Consider the following 10,928-nt stretch of genomic DNA (forward strand, 5'->3'; position numbering starts at 1 on the left):
AGAAGGACTTTCAAAAGGTCAGAGACAGATTTAGCCTTTGGTTTCACATACTGCTCATCTGGATCAGTCCGAAATCAACTGGCACCAGTGTGGCAGGAGGAGCTCACAGCAGCAATAGGAAGAGTGCTCAAGAGGGATCTTATCCTCACTAGAGAAACTGTTGGTCATTCTCCAGTGCTGTTCTTGTCACTTGGAGACATCAAGAACCACGAGTACATTTAGCATTCAGCTCCACTCCTACCTCTGCCTCAACCAATTGTGCTACCAAACCAAAACCTTTGCTCCTCTGGAATGTAATGGACAGCAAGATTCAGGCTGTCCATTTAGGCTCTTCCAAGGAAGAGTTTAACACAGAATAACATCAATACTGAAAATAAAAGTATTTTAGTTGTCTAATACCACTTTTGTTCATAGACTGCAATGTGTTTTATGAAGAAGAAGCAATTGCCCTCAGTACACAGTGTAACGTGATAGATGCACGTTTGCACGTACCCACTAATTACCAATATCCCATAGAGAAATAAAGGTTAAAGAATAGCCAGTAATTATTTGTGGACTTCATAACTCACACTAATATTGAATTGGACTTTGGAACTCTTGTCAAATTTAACAATCTGGTATGCAATGCCTGTGTGTGTGATGTACTTTTGCACAGACTTTGTCTCTGTGGATGGACCTTGGAAAGCAGCAGAAATGGTTACTCTGGCCTCTTCCAAAAGGGATGAAAGATCCCAACTCTCCACGTGAGATTAGGAGAACGTGGGGAAGAAAAGCAATAAAACCTCACAGAACATTAAACGACGCACGAGGCCGGGGCAGCTGGAACTTTCCTCGCTGCTCCCCTCACGAGGGGATGCCGGGGGCTCACTCACCTCAGGCGATGGCTGCCCCAAGGGCCGGCCGCTCATTCCGTGCCTTTTCCTTCGGTCCTCCGTGCCTTTTCCTTCGGTCCTCTCTGCCTTCCCTGCCCTGGGCCGCTTCCCCTCCGCTGTCCCGGGCCGGGCGCGGCGGCGGGCGGCGGTCGCTCCATGGCCGCTCCCTCACGCCCTCAGCGGCGGTGGCGCCCCCTGGCGGCGGGGGCGGGCGGCCCCACCCGGAGCGCGCGGCCGGGGCGGGGCGGGCGCGTGGCGGCTGCGCTGAGGCGGCGCCGAGGGAGCCGCGACGGGACCGCCGTGCTGAGGCGGCGGGAGCGCGGCGGCGGCGGTGACAGCCGGGCAGGGCACAGGCGGCTCGGAGGGGAAGCGGGACTGACGCCGAGGCGGCTCTGAGGGGACCCGGGGACCATGTCAGACGAGGAAGCTGGCAAGCCCCGGCGGCCTGCAGGTAACGGCCGCAGGGGGAGCGGCCAGGGGCTGTCACCAAACGGCCCCGCAGCGGCCGCTCCTCGCGGGGCGCCTTCGTGTCTCTCTCCGCTTTTTTGTTCCGGTTTTAATTCTTGCTTCATTTAGTCGAGGAGGAAAGTTTGACGATGCTTCACCGAAGTTAAGCCCGCGGGAGGAGCGAGGAGCGGTTGTGCTTCTCTTCCCGGGCAGCCTCCGCTTCCCGAAGCCCCGGCTGCTTAGGGGTCACCGGCGGCCCCGGAGCGACCCCAGCCCCGGCTGTCGGTGAATGCTGAGCCCCAGCCCCGGCTAACGGGAGCTGCTGGACCGGTTACCCGGCTAACGAGGCATGCTGAGCCCCCAGCCCTGGCTAACGGGGCACTGACCCCGCTGCCCCCTCGGGTACCGCGGCCGCCGGTGGTGATTCCCGGCAGGTGCTCACACCGCTCCGTGCCGGAGCATCACCGGGAGCTGCCCCGGTGGCGTAACTCGGGTGGGTTTCTGTGGTGTGCGGTTTCCTTTCCTGTGCAGTAACTCGGGTCACTGAGGGGGAAACTACGGAAATGATGACAGAGTCAACAGAAGTAGTCTTTGTTTACTGTTACTGCTGGACCAGCAAACAAGAACAAGAACTTAAAGATTGCTTTTTGACACTACTGTGGCTTTTCACCAAAGCCAAATGCTGTCTAGGTGTGACTAGAGGTAGTGGTAGAAGTCCTCAGGTGGGGCAATGGGTTGTACTGAATTTTTACCTCTTCATACCATTATTGATGTTTTGTCCTTCCAGTTAGGAGGCATTTTGGAGATGATGCACTGAGCACTACTGGCAGTTTCACTCACTGGAAGCTGGAATGTTTTCCTGTTACTTCCATTGTTCAGAAACAGGCAACAGAAAAGTCCGGATTTATTCTACGCTTTTCTCGTTTGCAGCCAGAGCAGGAAATGTATTTATAAGAAAGCTTTGTGTACGAAGCCTTTGGCTGGGTAATTTGAGTTGTTGTATAAATAACTGTGGATCTCTTTGGCCCTGGTGCCCAGTGGCACATCCTGGCTCTGGTATCTTTGGGGAGGATCTGCATTTCATGTGTAACTATGCTAGTTATTAATACCTCACCACGGTCACATTGGTGTCAATCTTGTCTCTGCAAGCCTTTCCTGAACACGCTGCTGAGGTGGTTTCTCCTGCAGCTCTCATGTGATCACAATAAAATATGGAGTAAGTGGCATTAGATGTAGTTTTGGTTATTGGATGTCGAAATTTTGGGTTTTTCCCATCTGAAATGCTCTGTGAAGCATCTGTGAAGACATGCAATTCACTTTGAAATTGGCGTTTTGTTTTCATCAGGGCACATTTTGTGTGTTTGACTGTGGTGTGCTTGTTTGGATTGTGGAGTCTTTGCAGAAGGAAATAAATCACAAATGAACCATGTGCCACACTCAAGCTGTAACGAGAACTTTCCCCTTCCATCTTAGCCTCCAGCACTAAGTGTGTATTATAAATTCTTAATACAGTTTGATGGTCCAAGTGATAATTTCTTGCTAAAGTAATGGTAACTGTGCCAGTCAGCCTTAAAGGCATTGAAGGCTGATTCAATTAAGTTTTTGTTTTTATTTTTTTTAATAACCCTTCTCCTTGTGGTGTATTTCTCAAAAAGGTTGCTCAAGAATATTTGCATTTTTTTTATTGCCTGCTTAGATTTGCCCACCACAGCAGGCCATAAATCCAAGGTGGGGGCTTGCCTGCCTTTCAGCTCAGAGAAAATTCCAGTGACAGTTTAGGAATACTGTCAGACAGCACTTGCTGTGGGGTCAAGCCCTTGTTTTCAGCCTGTGGGATGGGGAACACCTCCAGGAGCTGCAGAACTTGCTCATCCCACAAATGCCAGGCATGTCACTGGTATCTCACAGAGTTTTCCACAAGACAGCATCTCTCTCCCTTCTTGTATTGTGAAAAACAACACACTGGTGCTAAATAAAGCATCCTCTTTGCTCAGTCTTGAAATCTGACGTCATTTGAGGTGTGACTTCTACATGAAATTCCAAATCTCCAGAGTAGGAGGGTGATGTTTGTGAGTGCTGGGACACCCAGGGACATCCCTGCTTGGCAGCAGGCTCCTGGCAGCCCGTTAGGAGTCTCAGCTGGCAGGAAAAGAAACTTCCTGTAGCTCTGTGGATGCCTCCCAGGCCACATTTTGGCATGGCTTTAGCTGGGGAGCTTTTGAAACCACCAGCTCGTTATTTGATCCCAGAGTTACCTTCAGGTGTCTTCCATTGATAGAGGAATAAGTCATGAGGAGCTTCTGGCCAAGAAATTCTTTATGGAGATTTTATTTCATGTCCAGCTAATCTTATACCTCGTCTTATCCAGCCTCCCAGATCCAACGGGTGTGAGAATTGTGGTTTGCTTAGATGTGCACCCCTTCCAGCTGGAACAGAACCCAGTCCCAGCAGTGCTGTCCCAGAGCTGGCAGGCTGGGGGGCATTTGGGCTCTACCCCTTCCATGAGGTTCCTCTGACTTGTCAGAAAACAAAGGAACACGATTTCCACTGCTGCCTGTGAGTCACTCTGCTAGAGGAACTTGGGGAGAGAAAGGTCTTTGGGAATTGAAACTTCAGTGTCGGTACACTTGTGCATAAATGCTGCTTGGACAGCACTCTGCCCTCAGCTGTCTTGCACAACTTAGAGACTGATGAAAATCAAAGCAGAGTTTGGCTTTTAATTTGATTTTGGATCTAAACCTAATGCATTTGGCCAGAGGAGTAGTGCTAACAGTGACTTATTTCTAGGAACATTTAACATAAATATCCAATTTAGGCACTTTAATAGGCACTCTTGGTTTTAAAAAGTGACAATTTCTGCTCTTTTGTAGATGATGACAACTCTGGCCTCGGTTTCTGTGGATCGATCCTGGTGCTGATCTCGATTGTTTTCACTGTTATTACATTTCCTATAACAATATGGATGTGCATAAAGGTAAAATCGTTCACTGCTAAAGTGGATTAAAACTTTCAGCAATGCAGAGTGGCTATTATTGTTCTCAATTGGATTTATTGAGAAAATAAACACAAATTAATCTAGCTCTGTTCTTTCTTGAGCTGTAGTAGACCTCAACACTGCAGTGCATTCAAACAAAAAATAAAAGTGGTATTATAATATTTGGTCAAAATAATTCCTGCATTGATGTCTTCACTACATCTGCCCAGCTGTCATTAGTAAATAAGCTCATTTGAAGGATCAGAATAATTGCAAGAACCCATAACTACTCTTAGAGAACTTCTTTTTTTTTAAAGCTATCTCCCTGTATATCACTCTTGTAAATATGAAATGTGTAAATAGAAATCTGTAATTATGTACATGGATGTGGCTGCACGTGACACATTTGAAGACGCAGTGCTGCCTGTGATCACTCTGAGGTTGATGTTTGCAGTTTCCAGACAGGAGGAGTTATTTCCTCCTGGCTTGGCTGATGTGGCATCAGAATTGGAGCTGGAAAATCCCTGCTGGGTCACAAATGCTGCACTTTGTTGTGTTGTTGCCAGGATATTCCTGATGGCTCTGCTGGTGCCTGAACCTGCCCAGGTGCCATCCTGTTGAGAGTCTGAGGAATATTTCTTGTGGACTATTGTCCTGATATTTTCCTTTTGCTCTTTGCTTTTTGACAATAAAGTTTTAGCTAAAATTCTCAAAAGCGGCCAGTAGAGAAGTGTGTATTAAATTTGAGACTCAAGACTGTCCTAGCCTGGTGTGTACATAATTTGGAATCCACCATGTGCATGACACCCAACAATCTGTTCCAGGTTATCAAGGAATACGAGCGAGTCATCATCTTCCGCCTTGGACGCATCCTGAAAGGGGGAGCAAAGGGACCAGGTATGTCCTGGACAGCAATTTCCTCCAATTAGTCACCAGCAAAACAATCATGGTTAGAGACATTGCAGTAAAGTGGCAAATGGATTTCTCAAGAATTCTGTAACTTCCAGTAAGAGGATGTGTTACAACAGGAATTTAGGAGCCTCGTGGGTCTCTTCCAGCTCATAAAGTTCTGATTTGTACTCTGGATTGAGAAGGCAGCAAACTTAATTCTACCCAGCTCTCCTTTGTTAATGTATGATCTGCAGCCAGAATCAAAAGCACTAAATGTAAAGGGAGGAATAATGGCATCAAATGGGTTATTTGAAAAAAGAAGTTTAATGTGTCAGTTAAACCCAATGAGTCTGAAAGCCTCAATGTCCTTCAAAAGTAACAGAAGCCAGTAGAGTATTTGATGGTTTTGACAAGTTGTTAGAAACTCTAAGACCTGGAAGAATGTTATTTTCAGCTGTTGCTCCTGCTGCTCAAAGTGACAAAGGGGCAATGGCTTCTTCCTTCATTTTCACCCAGGCTTTGCAATGTTTCACATTGCTGGAAAGCTGAAGAATCTCAGTGAGCCACCAGAACAAAAGGCAGGAGATTGGTGCTTGCCAGAATTAGGCCCCACAAGCAACTGTGTGGGGAACATTTTTGAAAGTAGTTGTTAATAGTTTTGGGGCTGTTTTATTTCCAAATGTTAAAAATCTCTAAGTAAATGATACCCAGATAAATTGAAGTTTCTCAGCATGCATTTTTGAAAATCTTACCTTGGTTTGGAAGCCACTAACAAGTGTTGTACTGCTGAGTTCCTCACAAAGAGCTGCACAGCCACAACAGTTGGATTTCACCTTATTGCATTAACAAGCTTTGCCTGCTCTAATGACTCATTTTCACATCTTCTTGAATGGATTTTTTGGCACAGGTTTGTTTTTTATCCTGCCTTGCACAGACAGCTTCATCAAAGTTGATATGAGAACCATCACTTTTGATATCCCTCCTCAGGAGGTGAGTTTGCATTTGCCTTTGCATCTACTAAAGTCCTTGCAGAATTTTGTGCACTTTGCTTTTCCTTCTCCCCTCTCAGTATTGGGTAATGTGCAGTTTGAGTACAGATCCCCTGTGCAGGTGCAGTGTATTGTGAAGAATACATACATCCCTTAGAAATGTCATCCAGTAAGGGAAGAGCCCTGAAAGAAGACAGATGATGCTCTGAGGACCAAATGAGATAATTGGATGCTGCCTGAGAGCTGGAATGGGAGGGGTTTGGAACGAAGGCTGCTGGGCTTCATACTACATTCCCTAATTGCCTCTGTGAAATCTGGAATATTTCCAGGCACAGCAGGGATCTGTCCTGTGCCAATTTATCTACATGTATAAACTGGCTCAAGTAATGGGATGAAATTGGAATATACATCAAATGCTATTTATAGCAACTGGTGGAATGAGTGGTCAGCTCCCTTTGTTGGGTTGGTGTGCACGTGGCTCCTGTGCCCTGCCCTGCACAGGAACACTCATGGCAGGTCCTAAAGAACAAAAAAATTACTTTGATTTCTAGTCTGATTTTCCTTGGACATCCTAACTTTGTAGCAGAATGTCTCCAGAGCATTAAGCCAGCTGAACTCAGTGCTGCCAACTCAATGGATAACAAAAGAATAAAACCCAAGTGTCCCTCTAAAAATAAGAAAATAAGTTGTATCCTGATGGCTATAACTGTATCACTCATGTATCAGGTGCATTTTGAGACACAGAGATGCTCCCTTCAACCTGTGTGCTGCATCTGTTTCCTGTCAGATCTGCTGTGGGCTTGTTGCTCATGGTTAGTTGTAGATTGAGACAAATGGCAGCTGTCCTGGTACACTCTAAAGGATAATTGGGAAAAACCTAATCACTGGCAGGCAGAATGTGCTTGCAGCTGCTGATGTACCATTAGTGAGGCCATCAGTAATCCAGTTTTTCTTTTGACTTGATTAAATTACGCTTATGGATTTAGGTTTGTTTGTGTTCCTTACATAGGGGCAGAAATCAATTTTTATTTGTTCAACATGATTTCTGTGCATGCTACTCATTCTTTAGCTTTGTGTTATGAAAAGCCTGCTAAAAGAGGTCGTTTGGGAAGGGACAGGGCAGGTGAATCTTGAAGGGAATTGTGTACCATGGAACGAGGTTCTCTGAGCTCCCCTGAGCAGTGGCACCCTCCTGTCCCAGGAGGTGCAGCTGTGCAGCACAGTCCCACAGCCCTGGGGAAACCTCCCTGAAAGGCAGCACTGGGACCTGCCTGGGTGTGATTCCTTGCCAGAATCACTGGTTAAACCTTCTGAGGTGAAGATGAATTTCAGAGTAAATAATTTCTGCCTTTTCTCTTTTTCCTGTCAATGATATGGCTTACAGATTCCTCTGTGTTTTCGAAGAAGTGGGTTAAAAATAACATTAGGGCAAAGTGAATGGAATGTGCTTGTCACTGACAAGTTTCTAATCCTATAATTAGTCTCAGCTTTTCAGAGCTGCACTGGGAAGTTTGTGAAAACACTGGGGCACGTTCACATGCAGCATATGTGTATAAGGACTTTAGTTTTCAAGACAGTGGGAAACCAGGGCTTGGTGTAGTAAAACAAATACGTGATTGTCTTAATAATTAACCTTGTATTGATGGAATATTCTGTACTTTCCCCATTGCTTTTCAGATCCTGACCAAGGACTCGGTGACAGTCAACGTGGATGGAGTGGTTTATTACAGGGTGCACAACGCCACCCTGGCCGTGGCAAACGTCACCAACGCCGACTCAGCCACCCGGCTCCTGGCACAGACCACCCTGAGGAACGTCCTGGGCACCAAAAACCTCTCTGAGATCCTCTCTGACCGTGAGGAAATTGCCCGCAGCATGCAGGTAGGAGCATCTTGGAGCAATCCATCACACAGCAGGTAAAGCAGCAATCCCATGGATCACTTAAAGGTGGGGATTTATTTTATCTCTGAGTGATCAGTTGTGATTTGGAGCTGTGGGCAAAGTCCTGACAAGATCTCTTGGGAGGGCACTGTGTAAAATAAGAATGAGGGACTAAAGCACCAAGGGCCAGTGGAGCTGGCATGTGGGAATGAGGGATACAGGAGAGGATGGCTTCCCTGGATCCTTGTGTCAGTCCTTCACTGTGGAAGGAAACTGTGCCACAGAACTCCTTCAATTCATTAATCAAGCTCTGGGAGTTTTTGTTACTTTAAAACAGTTGTGCTGTTTTAGCTGTCACATCATACTACAAATACTAAAGCCCTGAAGGTCTGAGAATTTGAAGAGAATTCATTTGGTTTATTGGTCATTTTTCATATTTGGGCATTAGTTTGAGGCAGGTGTGTGGCTTCACTTACCTGTCCTGCCTTCTGTAGGCCACACTTGATGAGGCAACAGATAATTGGGGCATTAAGGTGGAACGTGTGGAGATCAAGGATGTGAAGTTACCTGTCCAGCTGCAGAGAGCCATGGCTGCAGAAGCAGAGGCTGCCCGGGAGGCAAGAGCCAAGGTAATGACATCAGCCTGGGGGCTGGATTTGGTTTTTCCCAAGTAAGAAATACACCATTCCCTCTCAAGCCCTTATAGATACAAAAAAGTACAGCTTGAGGGAGAAAGTAATTTCAGCTATCTGTGGGGAGTGCCTCTGGTTTTGAGAGGCAGTGCTGGAAGAAGCACAAAAGCTTTTGAAGACAGAATAAATACTTGCATTGCATTCTCAAGACCTGATGGCAGCTTTTGTGATCCTGCATTCTGGATGGGAGGATAGCAGGCACTGGGGCCTGGAGAGCAAACAGGAGCAGCTTGTGACTGGTGGAAGCACGTGCCCGGGGCAGGTCCCTGAGCAGGGTGGTACCTGCCTAGGGCTGAGATCAGCCTGTGCATTCCCTGCTCCTCCTGTTTGGGGTTCAGTTTGAGGAGCGGGCTCAGTCTGACCCGTTTGCCTCCGCAGGTGATCGCGGCCGAGGGGGAGATGAACGCGTCCAAGGCGCTGAAGGAGGCGTCCATGGTGATCACGGAGTCTCCTGCTGCTCTCCAGCTGCGCTACCTGCAGACCCTGACCACCATCGCTGCTGAGAAGAATTCCACCATCGTCTTCCCCCTGCCCATAAACCTCCTGCAGGGCCTCCTAGGTGGGACAGAGTAGGAGACTGGGAGGGGCGAGCTCGGGGTCAGCCCACGTTTGCAGCACTGAGTTCACTGTGTATTGTAGCTGGTGGCAGTGTTAGCAAAGTGGGTTTGCTGAGGAACCTTTTTGTTTTATTGAGTGTGTTATAGAACTTGTATGCAATGTTTGTGAATGTGGACATGCAATATCTGAAGTTGAAAGCCTCTCAGAAGGAGTACAAGCAGGTTGTACTCCTTCTGAGATAACTAAGCTTTATCCATATTGTCCTGGTTGGAACACCTCTATCCATATTGTCCTGGGTGGAACACCTCTAATCCAAAACTTCCTTTTCAAAAGAAGAGAAAACCAGTTGTGGTAGAGGTGATCCAACATTTGGGATTATTCCTTCTACAAAGTGGGTCTGAAGCCCTGCAAGGGAAGTGGAATAGTGTCCTGGGGGCTCCTGAAAATCAGGCTCAAGTTCTCTAAACCAGTCCCCATTGATGAGAAACAGTTGTTAGTGAAACTCTCTGACTTTCTGCCACCCATGAATGGCACAAACATGCCGTAGTTATGGATACAACGTGCTTGTGGTCAGTGACGTGCTGCTGTTGTTATGAGGCTGTGTCTGCATAGAGTTGCACTGCTTTAAAGCACTGAAAAGGTTCTACATCTGTTTCTCCTAAAAATGTTCTAAAAACCAAAGTGCTGCATTTTATCCAGATCTACAACCATATTTCTCTAGGAAATGACATGTCTGTAACTAGCAGCAGGGACAAGTGGTGTTTAACAGAAGGCACTGCACTGGTGCTTTACCTGTTGGTGCTGCTCTCTGCAGACCTGGAGTGGTTGTTGTGTCAATAAGGGCTTACATTTCAACCTCAAAGCAGCTGGGCCTCAGTTCACATAACCCAAGCTGTTAAACTTCCTGTTTTGTACCCCTGTAGAACGGATTAATAACAGAAGAGGTGGAGCCAACGTAGGGAAGACTAAGACTCGTCAGGCTGCCACCAGCATTGAGTCTGACATCCATAGAATCTGGGACGAGGCAGTGGAACTGAAAACACAAGACCACTGATGTAAGTGCCCTTCTCCCACTGGCCAGCATAACTCCTTAAGTAGTTTCTTATGCCCTTTCTGCTCCAATCAGCTCTGTATTTACAGGTGATTTAGGCCTGGGTACCTGTGCCTCGACACGCTGTGCCTTTGTCACTGGCAGGAGATGCCCAAGTGCTGTTGTTTTTCTGCCTGTCTGCTGGGCAGGTTTTCCTCTGCAACACCAAAGCAATATACTCTGTGTTTGTCAAGGTGGCAGCTGATGTAAGCTGAGCTTAACTTCTGGCTGGGAGCAGGAGAAACAGTTAACAAAGCTGGAATAATTAGCATTGGTGTGCTCAGGCACTTGGAGTGGGAAGCAGAGCCACAGCACAGCTCCAGGTTAATCCTTGGGGAAGATGAGTCACCCTGTAACTCCCACTGCTGCTGCAGGTGCCACCCCTGTGAATTCTTGTTGATAGCACAAGATGCTTTTTTGCTCTCATCCTGAATAAAAAAACATGCTGTTTACGTATGAGTGAGTTTCTGAAAGAGTAAATTACTGTTTGTCAGGGTCTCAAATGCATATAATTCTGAAGAGGGGAAAGCAAAG

At 46.9% G+C, this 10,928-nt stretch overlaps 1 protein-coding gene across 1 annotated transcript; it reads left to right on the forward strand.

Moving 5' to 3' along the window:
• The first annotated feature begins 1,271 nt into the window (after positions 1–1,271).
• STOM (stomatin) lies at positions 1,272–10,886 on the forward strand. Its single transcript, XM_054284341.1, has 9 exons — positions 1,272–1,323; positions 4,190–4,293; positions 5,118–5,190; positions 6,092–6,174; positions 7,851–8,054; positions 8,549–8,683; positions 9,125–9,305; positions 10,228–10,359; positions 10,445–10,886. The coding sequence occupies exons 1-8, from the start codon at positions 1,284–1,286 to the stop codon at positions 10,356–10,358; spliced, it is 951 nt and encodes a 316-aa protein (XP_054140316.1). The 5' UTR covers positions 1,272–1,283; the 3' UTR covers position 10,359; positions 10,445–10,886.
• The last annotated feature ends 42 nt before the right edge of the window (positions 10,887–10,928 follow it).

Source organism: Melozone crissalis, unplaced genomic scaffold, assembly GCF_028551555.1.
Source record: "Melozone crissalis strain CALT ecotype California unplaced genomic scaffold, PUWL_Pcris_2 ptg000041l_1, whole genome shotgun sequence".
Lineage (NCBI taxonomy): Eukaryota > Metazoa > Chordata > Aves > Passeriformes > Passerellidae > Melozone > Melozone crissalis.